The sequence below is a fragment of the Schistocerca serialis genome, chromosome 2, assembly GCF_023864345.2.
Source record: "Schistocerca serialis cubense isolate TAMUIC-IGC-003099 chromosome 2, iqSchSeri2.2, whole genome shotgun sequence".
Lineage (NCBI taxonomy): Eukaryota > Metazoa > Arthropoda > Insecta > Orthoptera > Acrididae > Schistocerca > Schistocerca serialis.
The window spans coordinates 434,360,281-434,382,993 of NC_064639.1; the positions used below are offsets into that span (position 1 = coordinate 434,360,281).

General features: G+C 42.1%; 1 protein-coding gene across 1 annotated transcript in view; it reads right to left on the reverse strand.

Moving 5' to 3' along the window:
• The window catches only part of LOC126456039 (espin-like), a 448,202-nt gene that overhangs the window by 377,868 nt on the left and 47,621 nt on the right, over positions 1-22,713 (reverse strand). Inside the window, exon 2 of the mRNA XM_050091795.1 lies at positions 11,923-12,078. Within this exon, the coding sequence (XP_049947752.1) occupies positions 11,923-12,032 (110 nt within the window). The 5' untranslated portion in view covers positions 12,033-12,078. The remainder of the gene's footprint in view (positions 1-11,922; positions 12,079-22,713) is intronic.

Below are 22,713 nucleotides of genomic sequence, written 5' to 3' on the forward strand. Positions count from 1 at the left end.
CCTCGCAGAAGATATGGTACAAATTAAAAATTATATTTTGTAGAATACTAACAGCAGTCACAAATCAAACTTTATTCTATTTGTATTTTAAGAAAATAAAGTTTAATTTTTAGGTAGTATCAGAATTGGGTAAAACTTAGCTTTTACTGTGCGGGGACAGGCTATCACGAAGCAAAGTAGCAGAACGTACACTTGTTGTAACCTCTGCGTATGTTTTGCTGTACGGTGGCACGCTTCTGGTTGACTCGTCGAAAGTGGCATGATTCTGCATTCGGCTATCTAGAGGGCTGCTGCAGACGTAGAGTCCTCAGGTTGAAAACCCTCAGAAGGCAGTAATTGCCAACTGATCTCCAAAGAGATACAAGTGGAACAGAAGTTACTACACTGATTCGTATTTGGAGCAAGCAGAGTATGAAACACTGTGCCCTCATCCTCGTTTATATTTTCTATATTTATTGTAAATCACTTAAGAGAATAACGGGATGGCTCCTATAAACATGATGTGACGTATTTCATCTCCCCATTTTGTCGGACTGTGTTACTCTTCTGTCTCTAATGACTTGTACGTCCATAAGGAAATAAACTGGTAATTTTCTTCTTCGGTTTTCTTTCCCCCGGGCCAAGTTAACGAAACTGGTTTAACGACGGAAACTTAGAGTAGGTCTAAGAGAAAGTTCATATGCAGCCGAAGAATAAAAAAAGAGCGTGTCGGCAAGAATATATCTCTTACGGCAATCCAGGTTACACCTCCTAATGGTCGAGTTCTTGCAGCAACTCCAAAACAAACTACGCTCCTTACAATGAAGCATGAAGCAGGCTCTATAATTACAGTAGCCAATTTTCCAGAAGTGAACTCTTATTGCTGTTTGAATCCCGTTTGTTACTAAAGAGACGTCCTTAAGTAACGTTCTTCGTTCGGTCACTGACTTTCCAGCGGCTTAACACAAACGCAGCAAAATACTCTAATTCTCAGAGAGTGTTCTGTACTTACCTGGTAAGGCTTTACATGCCTTAATATCACTTTGTCGGTGGTGAATAAACACATTTGGAAAGTTCAGCGTCGACAGCTTGTTATGTTTATTACAAAATTTCCGCAGACCGTGGTGGAAGGCAGCAGCTGACAGCTTTATAGAGAACGTTAACGAACTGCTAACGAGGAAAAACGAAACCCGCTTTCATGGTCCACCGGTTCCAGGATGACATTTAGCGACCACGTGGCGAAGGCCGACCACACCATCTCTCACCGGACCATCTCCTTCCACGAAAGCGTAACGTCGTCAATCACAAAGTCGATATCACATTCTCGTTTCCTAAGTTCTTGCTCCCTAACACAAAGGTCTGACATCTGATATCTACTTCACCTATTACTTCAAACAGACTGACACTGACAACTTTAACTGACAGCATAAGGCGAGCAGTTGTTTCTTACGAAGAAACATTCAGTCTTCGTTGTAGCATTAATTTTTTTTTATTATTTTCCAATGAAGCGTTTCACCTTTTTAAGCACCTTCGGATTACCCTACAGAAGAAATACAAAATTTTATAACGCTGGCGTGACCCCATTTAGTGAAATTGGGTTACCAAGAAAATATTAAACAATTTACTGATATTTGGTTGCGATGGGTACATGGGACAACGAGCATAAAATATTCCAGCAGGTAAATGTCCATTGTAAAAACTTTAAAAACATTGTGCGATGTCCTACAAAATAAAATTAAACACAAAATAACCGAAAGGTACTTTTTAAAATATATGTAGCCGCTACTTTGTCTCTAAAATGGTAACCCACACTGGAAAATAAGAAGAAAGCAGAAGATTACTTTACTAGGCATGTGGAGCAATTCAGGGCAAACCAAACGGGATCAAGCCTACATAAAAGCCTTACATCATAAACATTCCGGAGGGTTAGTGCATATTATGGCTGCACACATCACAATGTGTATCAAAACATACAAGACCCTAAGCCTAGTGCACGCAGCTCTCGGCACATGGCACGTGCAGGCTGTGAGCTATGATGGTGTTCATTTGCTGAATCTTGTCATAACAATAAACAATGACAGTTATTATAGATTATTACTGTTTTAAAAATTGTTCATAAAATGCTTACATTATTAGCCAGAATAATGAGGATGAATAAAAATAAAAATCTAAAATACGTAAAAAAATATAATTTGTAGCACTTCTCTCTGAATAAGCTCCGGTGAAGGAACCAGCTAAATGCACGAGATGGACACGTCAAATGAAAATCCTTCCCTGTTTTCGCAATTAGCAAGTTTTCACAAGCTCTTATTTCGCTCATACTATATGCAATCCTGTGTCCCACGTTAATAACTTAAAAAACAACAGCACGGAAAACCAGGTATCACAATTTCAATATTCCCCTATGCAAGAAGCTCTTCAGCGGACAAGAAAGTGATAAAGTCTCTCGCTACTGCTGAGAGGCAACTTTTAAAAAATTAAATTATGTTCTTTTCCAACGTTACTCAGGTACAGCTGAGATAGCGGGAATAACGTATGAGGCTTGTTAATTTTACTAGTGAAACTATTCGCAAAAACTGGTTTAGAATATCGTAAACAAGAAAGCTAAGCATTGTCATCACAGCTCATTCTCACAAATTTTAAGAAGCTTCCTATTACTATCCTCCTGTTTTCAAGGAATTTCGAATCTCGTTAAAAATATGAAGTTCTCTTCAAAAACGCACAGTTGCTATAATACACTACTGGCCATTAATATTGCTACACCACGAAGATGACGTGCCACAGACGCGAAATTTAACCGACAGGAAGAAGATGCTGTGATATGCAAATGATTAGCTTTTCAGAGCATTCACACAAGGTTGGCGCCGGTGGCGACACCTACAACGTGCTGACATGAGGAAAGTTTCCAGCCGATTTCTCATACACAAACAGCAGTTGACCGGCGTTGCTGGTGACCCGTTGTTGTGATGCCTCGTGTAAGGAGGAGAAATGCCTACCATCACGTTTCCGACTTTGATAAAGGTCGGATTGTAGCCTATCACGATTGCGATTTATCGTATCGTGACATTGCTGCTCGCGTTGGTCGAGATACAATAACTGTTAGCAGAATATGGAATCGGTGGGTTCAGAAGGGTAATACGGAACGCCGTGCTGGATCCCAACGGCCACATATCACTAGCAGTCGAGATGACAGCCATCTTATCCGCATGGCTGTAACGGATAGTGCAGCCACGTCTCGATCCCTGAGTCAACAGATGGGGACGTTTGCAAGACAACAACCATCTGCACGAACAGTTCGACGACGTTTCCAGCAGCATGGACTATCAGCTCGGAGACCATGGCTACGGTTACCCTTGACGCTGCATCACAGACAGGAGAGCCTGCGATGGTGTACTCAACGACGAACCTGGGTGCACGAATGCCAAAACGTCATTTTTTCATATAAATCCAAGTTCTGTTTACAGCATCATGATGGTCGCATCCGCGTTTGGCGACATTGCGCTGAACGCACATTGGAACCGTGTATTCGTCATCGTCATACTGGCGTATCACCCGGCGTGATGATATGGGGTGCCATTGGTTACACGTCTCGGTCACCTCTTGTTCGCATTGACGGCACTTTGAACAGTGGACGTTACATTTCAGATGTGTTACGCCCCGTGGCTCTACCCTTCATTCGATCCCTGCGAAACCCTAAATTTCAGCAGGATAATGCACGACCGGATGTTGCAGATGTACGGGCCTTTCTGGATACAGAAAATGTTCGACTGCTGCCCTGGCCAGCACATTCTCCACATCACTCACCAATTGATAACGTCTGGTCAATGGTGGCCGAGCAACAGGCTCGTCAAAATACGCCAGTCACTACTCTTGATGAACTGTGGTATCGATTTGAAGATGCATGGGCAGCTTTACCTGTACACGCCATCCAAGCTCTGTTTGAATCAATGCCCAGGCCTATCAAGGCCGTTATTACGGCCAGAGGTGGTTGTTCTGGGTACTGATTTCTCAGGATCTATGCACCCAAATTGGGTGAAAATGTAATCACATTCCGTTCTAGCATAATATATCTGTCCAATGAATACCCGTTTTATCATCTGCATTTCTTCTTGGTGTAGCAATTTTAATGGCCAGTAGTGTAATTCTGAAGATGAAAACATTAGGGCTGTTGGCCAAAAGAGAAAAATATTAGCATCTTTGCATACTACCACTTGGTGAAAACGTTGTTTCCATCTCTTTAAACGGATCTCTCAGAGACAGGGGAGAGCGTTATACTTGAAGCGCTTTTAAGATTTCCCCCTCCAGACAACCTTCTGATAAAAGTTTGATATATTTTAATTCCATTTTTAAGTGATGACATTCACTTCCTACTTGCTGCAATCAGCTTTTGAGATTACAAAAGTTACTCCGGAAATTCAAGGTTTTTCCAAACATGAAAACATGTTCCAAGGTTCAACTTGGTTTTTATCTAGGAACAAGTATTCTATTGAAATTTACGAGGTCTGATATCAAGAAAATCTCCGCAGTACTTTGTTTAACCATTTGTTATTACACTGCACCCCAGTAATCAGTAAGTGAAATAAAATTAAGCAGTAGTATTTCCAAAAGCCGGTTACAAGTTATACGCGTTTTGAAACAGAAGCTGTTGGAAACCAATATCAATTTTCTTTTACGAGTAATATTTTTAGATCATTAAAAAAACTCAGTTCATTGCAAGCGTCACATGTTCCATGTGTTAAAAGTCTTTCTTCTGTGTCAAGGTATGATAGGTTACACGACCTACGAAGCATGGCTTAAAAATCCATATTCTACATAAATAGTTACAAAAATGTATAGCATTTTATTGACCATAAATTATGATGATTACCTGACATTGTTAGCTGTATTGCATTGGATCTCAGAATCCAAACACGGTTTTCTTCTTATTGCAGAAGTTTATTCGCCCAGTTCGCATAATAATACACAGTGATAACTAGTTTCAGCTAAATTAAATCTCCATACTGAGATGTCAACAAGAACACAACATGAAAGGATTATATACACGTCTTATGTATTTTGTGAGTATTGTGCACTTTTCGCACAGCTATTCTCTTATTGTATCACGATAGGCAGTTCTATGGAATATCGTCTCTATAAGTTGTGTCTAGTGAATGTGAACAGTCGACGAAATGGACTGGCCCTATAAAAAAAAATTTCTATACAAATTATCTGTAGCTAGCGATTTAATTTCGCTGAATCTAGTAATCATGGTGCATTTTTATGCGATCTGGGAGAATAACCTTCTGTAATAACAAGAACAACCGCGTTCACCATAAATTTCTGTAAATGAAGAATTAACCACATATTCGAAACAGTTTTAAACATTAAACAACAGTTAAATGCGTTGAATGCTAAATATTTACAAATGATAAACAATACACAACGTTATTTCTAACAGCAAACACTGTAGAACCGACAGGAAAGCATTATGTCCAGAATGAGATTTTCACTCTGCAGCGGAGTGTGCGCTAATATGAAACTTCCTGGCAGATTAAAACTGTGTGCCGGACCGAACTCGGGACTAATGCCTTTCGCGGGCAGGTGCTCTACCATCTGAGCTACCCAAGCACGACTCACGCCCCGTCCTCACAGCTCCACTTCTGCCGTACCTCGTCTCTTACCTTCCAAACTTTACAGAAGCTCTCCAGCGAACCTTGCAGAACCAGCACTCATGAAAGAAAGGATATTGCGGAGACATGGCTTAGCTACAGCCTTGGGGCTGGTCCCGAGTTCGAGTCTCGGTCCGGCACACGGTTTTAATCTGCCAGGAAGTTTCAAAACATTATGTGTTTAACTTCTCTGGCCTTTTTTTTTTTTTTTTTTTTTTTTGTGCACCGCCCAGTCTGACGCCAAAAACATATTTCAAGGAAATCATAGGGTTTTGAGCTGCACATGAGCACCCAACATGTATGCACTCCGTAACTCGATGAGAATCTTGCAGTTTTCTGACAGAACATCGCCCCAATTTTACAGTGGAACAGTATGTACGGAGCAATAACACTACGAATACTAAGACGAGAACACTATAAATAGTCACGAAGAATGTAAAGATAAGGATAAGTATTCATTTTATACCCATTTTTTCTAAATTTGTGGTACATTTTTCAAATATATCAAACATTTCCCTCGTCTATTCCATAGTCTACTCTGTTTCATTCTTAAGGATGTCGTATATACTGATAACAGAAAAATAACAGTACTTTAGCGTCGAGCAACATCTACTCACAGTTTGCACCTAGTGGACGGCAGCACAGCGCACACTTCTGTTGAGCGGGTTGCCTATGACACGAGTTATGCGCGGCTCCTACTGTGCACGTTCCCCGTCGCTGCTGTTTTAAAAACTTAATATGCACTTGATTTTTCGCGGAAGCTTGTGAATGGAAGAGTATAAAAAAGATATAGATGTTTCTCCCTACACTGGTTGTGAAATGCTTTGTGAATCCGAGTAATAGATATGTAATTGTTCCTTAGGACTCCGCATAATACGTAGCTTTCACTTTTTGTCAGACAAGTCGGAGAAATACAAATGCATTGCTAACAGAACGCAGAAGCATTTTTGCAGCTATAAATAATACTGAACTTAATGAACGTGCCTTCCCTAGAGGGTAACAAAAATCGACAATTTCGATATGATAATTTATTTAACAGAAAATCAAAAATCATCGCTAAGGAAAACTTTTGCGATAGCGGTAGAATTATTTTTTTTTTTATTTTTCATTTTGAGATACAGGAATGTAGAGGAGGTCTACGAACACGTGAACTGAGACCCCCTATGAAATTTTCACGAATGAATGATAAATACAAGTGGTACTTCGTGTCATTTTTTTCGTGAAAGTTCAGCCACGCATTTTTTGAATGGTATCGATTCGAAATATTCCGTCTCTAAAACTGGTACCAATTCCTGAATATCTTTAAGTTTTCTTGCTTCTGACGATTCAACGTCTCTCTTTAAAGAATATTTGACTTTGTCAAACACAGCGGAAGGCTCCTTCGATTATTTTTGTGAAAAGTTCGTGATGATGCAGAATGAATTTTCATTTAACCGTTCCATATAGTTTGTATTCCTATTTTAAATGTACTATCTTTTGTCATCAGAGGCTTTCGAGACTTAAAAAAATGATAAAATGTATATCGATTTCTTCCTCAAGGCGCTGCTCGTTTCTGAAACCACGACTCCAAGAATTGTAGCAGCTTGGAGGTGAGAAGAGCAGAGTTGATTGTTCACATTTCGCGTACCTTGTAATGCTCTGGATGGTCCTCAATACAACTCCAGCAGTATCCCTTTTGTGCTCCTTTTGCTCTGACGACTGGTGAGGAGATTTCATTACAGCCTGAGAGATCCCGCGATATCAGCGTGCGACAGGGAGAGATCACTGATACTGGAACATGCCATCTGTGTTTTCAGTTGTGCTGAATTAAGTGCGGCGATAGAGAAACGTCACGTCTCAGCAATCTGGCTGGCGTACGTACAGAGATGTTTGTGAAAGTTGCACTGCAAAAAATATAATCCGCCGATAAGCCAGGCCCTTGGCAATGTAAATAAGTATGTTGACGGTCAATAAGCAAAACTTGTCGTTCTCTTGACAGCATTGAGAACGTTCGATGACGTCGAACGCATCTACTCCTGTCACAAGAGCACCGGCGTCAGCCTACGAACTTAGCTTGCTGCTGAATGGTTGGCCTAACGACAGACGTTGTCTCCTGTAACTTCGCCGATCCGTAGCGTCGTTGGACGACGATTCCGGATTTCCCAATATTTGTTGTTTTCATTAATTTGTTCCTCAAGGCACCAACTGCAAACCCTCAAAGTTTGTCGGCTGTGTTTTTACGATCTGCTGAAGCGCAACGGTAATGTCAGGTGTGTTGCGGTACACCCTGACTCTATCAGTATGGCGAAGACAAGTCAGTAGCAGAAAACAGCAAACAGCCGTCGTTGGTGCATGTTTGACATGAGGTAGTACCAGTTGTGGCTTCGTCTGAATTAAAAAGCAATTGTTATTAGGAACGCATATAATAGGTGATGAGACAATAGAGTCATTATTCCTTGTGGTTCATTGCTGATGAACAGATTGTTTGGGGAGGAGTATTTGCGAAATCACTAATTAAACCCGGAAGGACGAATACAAAAATGACTGTTTTGGATCCACTGCAGGAAACAGCAATCAATGTAAGTAGTTTCAATGTTTAATCACTGCATAGGAGAATACTAAAGATAACGTGAAATTTAATTTTCGTTTCGTAGTACTTGAGAAACTTTCAATGTCCTACATTCGACGGAAACTATTGCAGTATCATTCGTATAGTTGCTGGCTTGCCCTTAATTGTTGTCAGCATTTTGTTCAGACTAGTGTGTAGAAATACATTTATTACTCTGAATGAAATGTGTACAAAAATAATTGCAGCAGGTGATCCTAGAATTTGCCTGCAACCAAACTTTTCTGATGTCCCAAGGATTTGACTTTAACGAAGGTAGTCCAGCTAATCATCATGAGTACCAAACTGTAACTACTTATGCTCCTTGAGGGACATACCAACACATTTTAAATAAATAACGTTTCAAGAGTGCATGTTGATGGTGACTATTCAGAGGACTTTCCGACCACTAAGTTTTAAAATCTCATACGGGGTCAGCGACTTTTGACAGATTATTAACAGGGTAGTTCGAAACCATTCAAGCGATCAATTTTGCGCGTTTGTGTTTTACTGAATCTGCTACTCTTTGATCAAATGTGCTAAACAAGAGAAATTTTTATTCCCATGAACACCAGTGTGTAAATGTAACTTACCATTTTTTATGTGTGAGGATGCGTTTTCTTGTGAGGCAATTACTACTCGTTACTATCACATGGACTTGTGTACAAGATATATCGTAACTATACCTCACAAAGAGAGTAAGATTTTCCATGTAAATAGTTGCAGATTAAAACGGAGACTGGAGTATGTTGTGCCGAAAAGTTCAATTGAACAGTGCTCCAATTTTTCGTTACGCTGTTCACGAGTCAAATTAATTTTGTAACACATTTAGCTACACGACAATACACAAACCATTAGTCACAGAACTGTACACGTTTTTGAATAATGACAATTCAATATCGTGTTATGCTCTAGTGTGCTGGAACCAGAACCTATAAATATATGGAATCAAAGGATTGAATATGTTACTCTCGAGACTCTCTGCACGTAGCTTTGTACAAGTCAAAAAGTATACACTGTCGAGACTTTAGTTTGTATCTAATAGCGCCCTAGACTATAGCATTTCTCTTTTCTCCGCTATGTCACTCAACAATGGGTGTACCAGTTGGGGATCACGGAACGTTACAACAAGCATGTGGCTGTCTCTGTAGGACCGGTGACAGCAGGATTCGTTATGGAAAAAGGGCTATGTTTCCCTTTTCGAACGCAGGCGTTCACGTCGGCATTGTAGTGTGAAGCACACAGGTCCCGTACTCTGCAGTGTCCTTGCGTCCAGACAACACTTTGGTCTAGCATAGTAGTCCGCAACGATCTGTGTACGTTGTGGCTATTCTATGTGAATCATTTTACGTGTCCCGGGAACCGTTTGCCACGAGATACGATCCTCTTTATCCACTGGTTCCACGTACGTATCATGATTGTAACAGGATGCCCTGTACAAGCTGGAATGTCATGCTGTGACAAACACATTATCCGAAGACTATTCGTTCTGCCATGCTCCAGCCCAGTGACAAGCAAATGTTTTGCCCTTTCGCAACGACATATGCTTGTCATTTGAACGTTCTGAGCTTGAAGTGAACCGACCTCTAAGATCAAATGCGAGAGGACCCTATTACTTACGTTTAACCGTACCTCTGCTATTTTAACTTTGGTACCTTCGATAGGCTCCGACATAGACGCGACAGCAGCAGCTTAGGTGTAGATAATGCACTGGTTCCCTGGCCAGCCACACGAAGCGCCGCAATAAGTGGTGTCACTTGCAGGCGCTAAAAAGGCGGTAATGCACAGACATCAGTGGCTTACTGAGCTACCACGTGTTCAAATGCTCACTATCAGTTAAAATGTACCTTTTTCGGAAGTGATAAATTTAAAGCTAGGTGAGCAAAAGCTACCTTAATTCCGTTTGGGGAAACCAAACGAAGAAGTAATTTGGCGACAGTGTCTGTGGCAGACTGCTTGAATTCGCGCGCACGAAGATCAGATTGGCTAACTTCAATACTAAATAATTCGGAAACAAGTATTTATCAGCACTACCTCCACTATATCACCTCGACAAGCTTTTCAGGCTGTTTCTGAACAGCCTGCACACACACAGCAAGACGTACAGTGACAGAGCGAAACTAGTCTGCTCGCAGTACATCATCCTGCCTCGCCAGGTGTCATTCCTCTTAATCGAACATTGTGTGGATTGATATTTGGATTATAGAGTATCGGTTCACGACGATCTTGACCAAATTTGTCTTTGAAATTTGCTGGCATCATAAAACTATGAGGTGGACAGGGGTGCGAACACGAAACCTTGGTCTTCACTGGCAATGTTCTAACCGACTGAGCTTTCCAGGCAAGACTCAGGACCCACCTGCACAGCTTTACTTCCGTCACTACTTCATCTCGTACCTTCCAAACTTCGCAGAAATTCTCCTGTATATACTTTGAACTAGCATTCGTGAAAGAAAGGTTATTGCGGAGAATTGGGTTGGCCACAGGGTAGAGAATTGTTTCTGTAATGTATCTTTCAATCTCCAGCGGAATGTGCGTTGTTTTGAAACATCCTACCAGATTAAAACTGTGTACCGGACCAGCATACGAGCCTTGTAACTTTTCCTTTCGCGGGAAAGAGCTCTAGCGATTGACGTCCCCAAGCACGACAGACGGACCACCCTCACAGCTTTAGTTCTATCAGTACGTCATCTCCTACCTTCCCATCCCCTTGGCTCTGGCTATTCCACTTCTACGCATGTGCCTTTCTTGTGGCAGTCCCACAACGTATTCAGGAGAAGTCCTGTGAAGTTTGGAAAGTGAGAGATGAGGTACTGGACGAAGTAACGCTATTAAGGAGGGTCGTAAGTGTTGCTGGAATAGTTCAGAGGGTAGAGCACTTGGCCGCGAAAGGCAAAGCTACCAGGTTCGATTCACGGTCCAGAACAAAGTTTTGATCTGCCTGGAAGTTGAAGCCGGCCGCTGTGGCCGAGCGGTTCTAGGGGCTTCAGTGTGGAACCGCGCGACCGCTACGGCCGCAGGTTCGAATCCTGCTTCGGGTATGGATGTGTGTGATGTCCTTAGGTTAGTTAGGTTTAAGTAGTTCTAAGTTCTAGGGGACTGATGACCTCAGATGTTAAGTCCCATAGTGCTCAGAGCCATTTGAACCATTTGGAAGCTGAAACTTCCTGGCAGATTAAAACTGTGTGCCGGACCGAGACTCGAACTCGGGATCTCTGCCTTCCGCGGGCAAGTGCTCTACCAACTGAGCTTGGGTAGGTCAGTTGGTAGAGCACTTGCCCTCGAAAGGCAAAGGTCCCGAGTTCGAGTCTCGGTCCGGCACACAGTTTTAATCTGCCAGGAAGTTTCATATCAGCGCACACTCCGCTGCAGAGTGAAAATCTCATGCCTGGAAGTTATTTTAAACTTGTGCATTTCGACAACTCGTGTGAAGTTCGTGCTCGTCGGCTGTAGCCTACAGCTGCCACTGGAGCGGGCTGCGATTGCACATGATCAGGTCGCGGTATGAGTACAGTATGAACAAGTCAGATAGTTCGAGTGCTTTAAGGAGCTTTGTGGAGATCACCTTAGCGCGTTACACTCTGAACGGCAAGCCCCGTATGAAGTGGGCTTCATGGCTGGCACACTGTTCTATTGCTACAGATATACTCCGGGCCAATCACTTCGAGTGCTGGAACGTTGACAAACATGAACGCGTTCACAAGCGCCTACCTGAGCTCGTTGGAGGACTCGACGAGCAGGCGCACGCAGTCCAGGCAGCCCCTGGCGGCGGCGTAGTGCAGGGCCAGCGCGCCGTTGGCGCTGCGCTCCAGCGCGGGCATCTCCGCCTCCCACAGCAGCCACCGGAGCACGTTCAGCCGGCCGTACCTGTAGGACACCACCACACCACACGTCAAGTCACGTCATGTCTCTGCTCACCTCAGCGACACTCTGTACATCGGGCACTAAACCCCGGGTGCTTCACTGATCTACACACATTACTAAAGTAAAGTCCCCGGCCTCGCTTCTCTGTCTGTGGGTGAAAAGCAATCTCGAGAACTACTGTAGGGATTTTAGTAGAGTTTCACTAGAATATAGGGTCAGGTTTATGTATATGATTTATTGAAACTTTCTGGCAGATTAAAACTGTGTGCCGGACCGAGACTCGAACTCGGGACCTTTGCCTTTCGCGGGCAAGTGCTCAACCGACTGAGCTACCCAAGCACGACTCAACGCCCGTCCTCACAGCTTTACTTCTGCCAGTACCTCGCCTCCTATCTTCCAAACTTTACAGAAGCTCTGCACACAGTTTTAATCTGCCAGGAAGTTTTATATCAGCGCACACTCCGCTGCAGAGTGAAAATCTCATTCTGGAAACATCCCCCAGGCTGTGGCTAAGCCATGTCTCCGCAGTATCCTTTCTTTCAGGAGTGCTAGTTCTGCAAGGTTCGCAGGAGAGCTTCTGTAAAGTTTGGAAAGTAGGAGGTGAGGTACTGGCAGAAGTAAAGCTGTGAGGACGGGGCGTGAGTCGTGCTTGGGTAGCTCAGTTGGTAGAGCACTTGCCCGCGAAAGGCAAAGGTCCCGAGTTCGAGTCTCGGTCCGGCTCACAGTTTTAATCTGCCCGGAAGTTTCATATCAGCGCACACTCCGCTGCAGAGTGAAAATCTCATTCTAAATATATGTTTTATTATCGTTACGCCAAACAAATCGTTCGGCGGTAAATACTTAATGCTACCCTTGCCTAGGTGCGGCGTGTCGCTAACAATGTACTGGGTATTTCTCCTATCGTCAGGCGCATTTTCTCTGGTACTTCGTCAGATATTTGCAATTTCGTTTTTGCAACGTGTAGCTGGTGTCAGTCCGAATACATCCTACTCATCACGTCTTTCCTACGACACCCAGCGTCGACAGACTGTATCGGTTTGTTTCTCGTTTCAAACAAAATGATTATTAAATCGGAATTTTACGTCCCCATTCCGTAGAGAGCTACTAGACTACTCTAGGGTATTATTTGTGTTGCTTATTTGTATTAATAGGAACAGTAAAACACGAACAACAGTCAGTAGGGGCCAGGGCGGTGCTATCGCTGCTAGAGCAATCGTGATTCCTCATGTTTTACTGCCCCTCTTAATAAAGATCGATAAAACAAATATCGTACTACACTAATTTGAGACCACTCTGTTGAATTGGCGCGTAAAAATTCACTTTAAAAATAATTTTGTTTGTAACGGGAAACAAACCGACGCTTCCCATCGACAATGGGCTTCGAATGAATAACGTGATGAGCAGCATTTGTTTGAGCTGACTTCAGCTACGTGTTGGAAACAACAATTGCAAATACCTGCCGAAACACCAGTGAAAATGCGCCTGACGACCCATAGGAGACACATTCTGTATAATGCGCAGCGATGAGGAGACTAACCATGAGGTGTATCGCGTAAGTCGAAGGGCTTGTCAACAGCGGAGTCGCAGGCTGACGTAACACATCACACAAATTTCGTACGCATTTTGAGTTAAATACTCGTATCCGTACTACGATGTGTTGGCACCAAATGTGGATCTAACGAGATTCTGTGTAAAAATATGCATGAAACAACGCGAGCATCCCCGTCGTACATTTCACTGATTTTTATAGTTTCTAGCTCTACACAAATCTACTTCCGTGGCTCACAGAACTAGTTCTAGCATCATTATTTGGAGGGTTCAGAATTAAAGCTGACGGAGTCCATTAAAATCAGTCTTTAGGGAGAGGAGCGAGAAAGTAAACCTCTTGAGCTAATTAATCAAACGATTTAAATAGTTTTCTAAAATTTAAGTATATGTGGTGTTTAAATGGATTATTGAGCTATATTATATTCACTAACTCTGAACAGTCGTTGCATGCAAGGATGAAATTTAACAATTTAAGGGACGTGGTTCACATTTCTTCTAAAATATTGGAAAAGTATTTGACATAAGATTTATTATTATGAATACTGTTTTTACATCCCAAAATACACAAATATGTTTGTTTTTATATTAACATGTTGACAATTTGTATTCTCAGTTTTCATGAAGTGCTGCGCATAAAGCCTGGAATATTATCACACGTGTCACAGTTGCATATTAAAAATACTGCTTAGAATTCTATTCATCGACAACTTCATCCTCATTCTGTTTCTGCGAAGTTACATTGCTGTAAGTATCCAAAGAAGTTTATTTCTGGATAATGTTGGTCGTAATCATGGTGGAGAAACAAGGCCTCCATTATTAATAATCTCTTGAGGGATAAAGTACCAAAGCTACGACTTTGATGAGAATACAGTGGGCTCTTTATTCACTTCAGGTGGTAACGTATTTGGCATGGTAAATAACAAAAATTCACAAGATTGAGAAAATATGTAAAAAAAAATCTGGAACTATATCGCATAAATTTAATATTGAGTGCTGTAAGAAGTTGTTCGCATATGTGCGCAATACCGACGTGCCTCAAACAACAACGTAGCACCACTACCAGTCACTACAAGGAATTTTGTTTCAAGGATCCATCCGAGAGTCTCGGAGATGAAAACTAAGTGCAAGGTCCTCAGAACCTGTCGTTGTAGGGAAGGGTGACAGTCTTGGTGGGCCAAGAGCAACCCGGAGACATGCAACAGCCACCATCGGGTAACTCTCTGCACACTGCACATGCCACTCATCTGCAACGGGAACTGTATTCGGAAGATACTAGCGTCCCCACAACCAGCAATAGGCGAGAGGCCTTTTGTCTGCAAACAATAATCTGGAACTTCCACAAAGGCGTGTTTACTTGTCAGAACAACGTGGTCTGTCATCATTAATTGAGGGCTTTCGTAATCCATCATTTCTTTTTGGAACACTTAGAGCGCATCTTACGTCATAGGCCGAAATTGCGCGACAGACCGGGACAGAATCATTAGAAGTCTGGCTTTCGCAGCTATTTCTCCTGGCCCGGCATACCGCGATAACTTGCTATGATGGCTCACCTTTACAATTTCAGACTGCCGGAGGACCGATAATTTCACTACAGAAATGTACATCTGTTTCATCTTGTGGTTTTTCTCTGTAGCCGTCTCTATTATATTATTGGTTTTACCAGCAGTTAATTCTTCCCATACCCCTTTAACAATTGATATCGTTTCTCAAGGTATTCATAAAATATAAAACTTTTAGAGTTAGTTTTCCTTTTTAATCAATAGTTTTAGTCTCTTTTTCCTCGTAAAATATTAGAATCCTGGGTTTTCATGTTTCAAGACTTCCTCAGGCTTAGACTGGAAGCCATATCAAGAATAACCTAGCTAGGTTCACGAATGCGCCTAAAAGCCACTCACAGGTTGGCCATCGTACCAGACAACCGGTCGTTAATTCAGCCCGCGAAATCTAACCCATCGCGATCTTCACCCTTGTCGCAGACACCAACACTCTATTCAGTTCGTTATACGAGCACGTTAACGTAATTATTACAATACCGATGAAAATATTTCAGTGAATCGTACAATCAAACAATGGAAAATCCAGGATGGAATGTAACAATATTATGAAATGGAAAGTTGCTACTCACCATATAGCGGAGATGCTGAGTAGCAGATAGGCACAACAAAAAGACTGTCTCAAAAATAGTTTTCGGCCAGTAAGGCCTTCATCAAAATATACGACAAACACACACATACACAGTCATGCAAACGCAACTCTCACACACATGACTGCAGTCTCAGGCAACTGAGGCCACACAGTGATTCGCCTCTAGCCTCTCTGATCTCTGGAACAAATTCCTCTTCTATCTTTACTTTTGCTTCCGGTAATCTTGCCAGAGGCGGGACTCTAGATTAATGGTTCCAACCTATCTAATAATATTATCACCTAACGAGATTAGACGTCAGATAATACCGCCCAAACGTTTAGCAACGACTTAACTGTAAACCGAATAGAAATCAACAGTTTTTTAAGTGAAGGATGATAAATAATATTTAATTGACGTTCAAGTAAACAACTCTCACATGTTTTATGAGTTTCCTACTAAACCAAACATAATGGGGGTTTTGTATAGCTCATTTCTGTCAATACTTTCTTACATTCAATTTTGTTCTGTCGATTCACATCGTAAGTTCATGCTCCTATTTCATTCTGGTCCTACCTTTTATTTTTTGCTGCCATAGTAAAAAAATCACTTTCAGTTCTCTAAGTTAAGGGGAATGAAATCAGTATTCTTAATTTTTTTAAAATAATAATGAATATTCGTTACCAATTTTTCTCGAAAGCGCTACAAATTCTGTCTAATCAAAACTTATTTTTAGTGTGTTATCTTCAGGCTCAACAAAATACGAGTATTTTAACTTTTCCTGACCTTCAGTAACTGAAAAAATTATTTCATTCACTGAAAATCATCTCACAATGCAGGTATTTAATTGTCGATCTTCCGAATAAAGAAACAGGCATTAAAAATTTTTTGTTGATGTCAGGTGATGAAATGTCATCTGTTTGTGGGCATTTTTCACCGCTTGCGTCGAATGTGAATGTTTGTTCCGGGAACATCGAAACGTCTTCAACTTCAGCCTTACGGTGGTAAAGCTCTACTTTTTCGAAGAAAACTGGCAGCAGTGTCTTGTGCTGATAAAATATTCTTGTAAGCCGAAGTTAAGCACATATAAATCTACAATGTTGCTAGCTCATAAACGAAACAATACCTTTTGTTTGGCGACCAAACAGCAAACTGCTGAAACAATCAGTGATAAGTGAGGCGATAGTTCGGTCGAAACACTGAACGTTCCACGCCAAGTAATTGCAATCCACTGCTCTCAAATTTCAAATACCGTTCATACATTAGTTTCACAGGTTTTGCTTTTTGACATATTGCATCACACATTAAGACTCATATTTGAAAATTTTGGGTAATAATTAGTTAGAAATCGAATAAATCTTAGAGTCCAGCGAAATGACGATAGTGTGACTGAACGATACTCGAACTCTTGTTACTTTTACCCCCGCCCCCCGAAAAATAAGATTTTACCAACCCTCCGACCGCCTCCTGACGTCACTTACTCCCAGGTTGGGAACCACTACTCTACACAATGAACGAAATAAGCAATCAGATAACTAGCGTAACACTCAAACTAAGAATTTTATTTCAATTTCGCAGTTACATAGGTTCAAAATAATCCCACTGCACCACCGCACAATGTTTACAGGGATCACACGTTCCTGAATGAACGCTGAAAGTTCGGATTTTGTGCATTCTTCAGTCTGTCAATCACAACCTCAATATCACAATAATGTTCCCCGTTTAAGGCACAAAATATGTCTGCATGTGTAAAGTCAGAGGAATAGGGTTTTGTTCCAGCATGCAGATCTGTTCGGATGCCAAAGACTCTGCCATGGTACTGCATAGTGATCCGGTGCATCGTCATGCAGAAGACACCAACTCTTGCTTTGGAACAGATGTTGTCCTGACACGAAGCATGAGAGAAAAGAGGCGTCGAATAATTCCTAATTAGTAATGTCCCGTCACTGTCATGCCGTTAGGAAGAAATTCACGATGGATAACTCCAGAAGCACAAAAAAAATCACCATTATCCTGATGCGTGACTTCTGAAACCCGAGTGTCTTCTGTCTCGGTATGATGTTCCGTGCCATTCCATACCCTGACGTTTTGTCTCTGGATCGAAGTGAAAACACCGGCTTTCAAACGTAGTTAACATTCGTTTCAACAGATTAATATCCCCATCAACTGTATCGACGAAACTGACGCAACATGCTGCTCGATCCTATCACTGCTCTTTTGTCAATGACCGTGGCGCGAACTGGGAAGAAATAATTCTCTAAAATGGACAAGGTCGTTTGCTTACTGATCCTAAGTTTCACTGCAAGCACCACTGGCAATATCTTCCTTGGCTTTTTCCAAATTTTCATCTGACCAAGCAGACACAGGAAGTTCTACACCTTTCCATAGTGAAAAAAAAAAGACGGAACACTTGTGCACAACTAAGACAGTCATAGCCGCAAAGATGTGGTGGCACTTGTTTGTAAACCATTGATTTTCAAATTTGCAGTTAAATTTTATCACAGCGCTTTTATCCATGGTGCTACTACGTTTGACTGGCGCTACTTGCACGATGTTACTTTCACGGCAGCTGTGCTTGCATTGACTGAATCATCGATATTGTCGAAGCGTCTGCGTGGGCAGCACAATCTAGTAACCACATCTGGCGCGTTTTTCACAGTGTTCCTGGAAAAAAAAATTCAGTGAACTATCTGGCACACTGTGTAAATCTTTGAGGCTCTTGTGGATGTAGAATCAGACGAACAGTAATGTGCTGTCCTCGGGAACTCTACCCTTCCACTAGAACCTAAAAATACGTGGCAGTGGAGTTGACCATGATCTTCAGCAACTTTGACCACTCGGCGGATGCCTAGGAGACCGTGATGAGGCAGCTGAATTGAAAAACAAATGAATAGCCTTCCGGCACTTAACGCGCTGTTCCGCTTGGCTAAGACGTCGCCTCGGGGAAAATGCTCGTCAGAGAGAGGAAGCCAGTAGGAATGGTGAGCCATTGCCCTGCGCATCTGTCTGCGCAGCATCGCGCGAGGGCGCCGAAGGGGCCGCGGGTTCAAGAGCGGCCCAGGAAGCGGATGCCACGCTCCACGCTCCGCCGGGCTATTGGCGCGAAATTACCCCAAGGTCCCACCCATCCCACTCTGCACTCTCGCTGACGCCGGATGGCGCCGGCGCGGCCGCCCCGTATCTGATTCAGAGCTCTGACAGAGCGTGCGCGGAGGTCGACACGCGACAATAGCTCAGGCGGCCTCGTGTTAACGCGGGTCGTTCACTGTTCTGTTACCGTCAGGTGGCGATCCACCAGGTCATGAACCCCCTCCTCCATCCTCTCAAAGAAAAAAAAACTAGTAGAAGCGTACATACAGGGTGAGTCAGTTCCTCCCACGACATGTTTTATGCAACCCGCCACACATTGAAATATCGCGTGCAAAATTATTACATTCTCTGACTCACTACGAGTAAACTATTAGTCTAACAGAAAAAAATGAAAAGCACTTCTTTGTAGGAAATTAAATGTAGTTAAATTTTGTACTGGGTGACGTTTTCGCTAGAGGCCGTAGTTTTCGAATTATTGAAGAAAAACGTAGAAAAGTGAACTTTAAATGCGTTTTTCCTCCAATAACTCAAAAACCGTGGCCTCCAGTGGAAACGTATCCTGATACAAAATTTAACTACATTCAATTTTCTACAAAAAGTTCTCATTCCTCCCCCCCCCCTTTTTTTTGTTTTTTGGACTAGTAGTTTTCATGTAACTAGCAAGAGAATACGAAAATTACGTGGGTTGCTTTTAAAGGCATTGCGGGTTGCATAAAACCTACAGTTAGGGGCAGCTGAAAAAAATTGCTCTGAGCACTATGGGACTTAACAGCTGAGGTCATCAGTCCCCTAGAACTTAGAACTACTTAAACCTAACTAACCTAAGAACATCACACACATCCATGCCCGAGGCAGGATTCGAACCTGCGACCATAGCGGTCGCGCGGTTCCAGACTGAAGCGCCTATAATAGCTCGGCCACCATGGCCGGCGGGGTAGCTGAATCACCGTGTATTATTACGTATATCAATTTCCGGATTTCACAGCTAACGGTGGGAGAATACAGAACAACGAAAACTGAGAATCTGGAAAACGACAGGCTCTGAGCACTATGGGACTTAACATCTGTGGTCCTCAGTCCCCTAGAACTTAGAACTACTTAAACCTAACTAACCTAAGGACATCACACACATCCATACCCGAAGCAGGATTCGAACCTGCGACCGTAGCGGTCACGCCGTTCCAGACTAAAGCGCCTAGAACCGCACGGCCACACCGGCCGGCGAAAACGACAGGGTTATAGAAATTACAAGCTACGTTGAGCACAGGATACTATACAGTGGCTTACGAGCGGGCCTGACAATACGGTTGTGCTTGTGGTCTGACGAATAACATTCCAGCAAGCTAAATAAGCACATACACATTGTCCGAGTGGTTGTAGATGCTCTCAACAAAATATCCCAGACGGTTGCGGCAAACCATGGGAGTCGACTAAGGCAGTACAGAAAGGGAAAGACCCTCCACTAAGGAAAAAAATTTACAGAAAATATGACTTTCTGAGCGCAGGTGAAACAAATTGAAAGCGGTCACGCGGTTCCAGACTGAAGGGCCTAGAACCGCTGGGCCACACCGGCCGGCTTCCATTGTTCATAACGATGAGGTCACACACGCGCAGTTACTGTACTGAATTAGATAGCCTGCTGTTATGCGTCAGGGGATTTGATTACGTGACTTATTACGAGTACAAAGAACCGAAACACAATTCTGCCACAAATGTTTCACCTAAGCATGACCTAGCAGAAGCAGAGATCGCGGTGAAATCACTTTAGCACATTCTGCGAAGTAAGAAAGGAATCTGCTGCTACCAAGTAACGTTTAAAGTTTCATCTAGCAAGCGTTGAACAAAAAAGAGTGAGAAAGAAGGTAATAACGAGTCACTTTTGTCATTCTGTGCCTGTTGAGATACTTTCGGTACAGAAAGTGGTAAATCGTACGAATATCTAAAAATCTTTCTCTGAATACAACTTTGGTACGAACAGTGATAAATGGTACGAATATCTAAGAAGCTTTCCCTGCATACAACTTTGGTTTACTTACTAAATGAAACTTGTAACCAACTGTGACATAGTAAAAGATAATTAGATATTACTATTCTTTTTAATAATATACAGGCTTTTTGATGAATGCCGTAGCATAATGTAGGCTGTGGTTGAGGACACATTATATATCTCTAAAGTAAACAGTAAAAGAGAGTATCTTGTGAAACACGTATAATTTCTGTCTGTAAGACCGGTGATAGAAACATTGTGGCACTCATACCAAAGGATTGTGCATGTCACTGGTGTTTCCAAGCAATATAAATCAGTTATGCAGAAAACCGAACGAACATGATTTCCGTTTGGCGTAATCCAGTATCTGAATTTGTGCTGTATCATGATCTGATGTGCTTTCCTATCACGAGCACGGGTACATTGTACTAGTCAATAAAAAGAAGTGTAAATTACACGAGGGTTTAACAATTACTATCGTGGGTCCCTGCTGGTAACGGTGGACGTGCTCACTATCCAATAAACAAAGCTACGCACTTTAGTGATGACTGTCTCGTTGATAAGTGTTAGTTCGTAGTTACGCCAGTAGATCGCTTCGAGGCAATGGCTGCTTTTCCCAGTGAGCTAAGAAGTTTTCTTCTTGTCAGACCCGAAAACACATTGTAGGTAGAGGTTTGTGCGGAAAGTTCCTACAGCTAAGCCTGTGTTGTTGCTAGGTATGATATTTTCCTTGTGTCGTACAGATATCAAGAATTATATGCAATATTAATACTGTATTTTATGTATAAAGTTAGCTGATGATAAATTTTTGTTTTCAAAGGTGATAATGTAGCTATTATGAACTTCTTTCGTGCTGGCAACAAGAAAGGGCCCACTACAATAACAGCAAAACTTCCGTTCAAAATTGTCTTGTATACTCATTGTAAAATGTTAACACCTAGAAGGAAACAAGAAAGAAAGGCTTTTTTCCCCTTCCTGGCCCGACTTCTTCTCTCGTGCCAACCACTTTATCTCAAGAGTAGCACTTTTACCTTACGTCCTCAATTATTTGTTGGATATATGCCTTACTCTGTCTTTACAGGCTTTACCTTTTACGGTTCTCCCTAATACACCGAAAGTTATTCTCTGACACCTTAACACATGTCCTATTACCCTTTTCCTTCTTCTCAGTGTTCTCCATCCGTTCCTTTCCACATCTGTTCTACAGTAATCTCCTCATTTTTCACGTTACCAGTGCACCTAATTTTCAACATGCTTCTATAGTACAACTTCTCAAACACTTCGAGTCTCTTCTGTTCCGGTTTTTCCACAGTCCATAACCCACTACCATACAACACTGTGCTCCAAACGTACATTGTCAAAATTTTATTCCTCATATGAGAAACTATGACACTAGCAGACTTCTTTTGACCAGGATGTCCTCATACTTATGGTAGTCTGCTTTTTATGTCGTCCTTGCTTCGTCTGTTTTGAATTACATTGCTTCCGAGGTACCAGAATTTCTTCACTTCTTCTGATTCGTGGTCCCCTGTTTTGATGTTAAGTTCACTATTAATTTCATTTCTGGTACTAATTAGTTTCTTCTTTCTTTCTTTTACGGTATATTCTCTACCGACATTGTATAATGACCTGCTGCGTTGTGTGTGTGTGTGTGTGTGTGTGTGTGTGTGTGTGTGTGTGTGTGTGTGTGTGTGTGTGTGTGACACTTCACTATCAAAGAAGCAGCTAGTAGAAAAAAATGAGGAAAAGCCGATTTAGGATATTGATACAGAAAGGGAAGTTATTAAATATCATTTTATAATTAAATCTACATTCTATGGATTCCCAGAAGATAGAGACTGTCACACACAATGCGAATTTCAGTATTTCGTTGGTAGTTATATGCACTTGG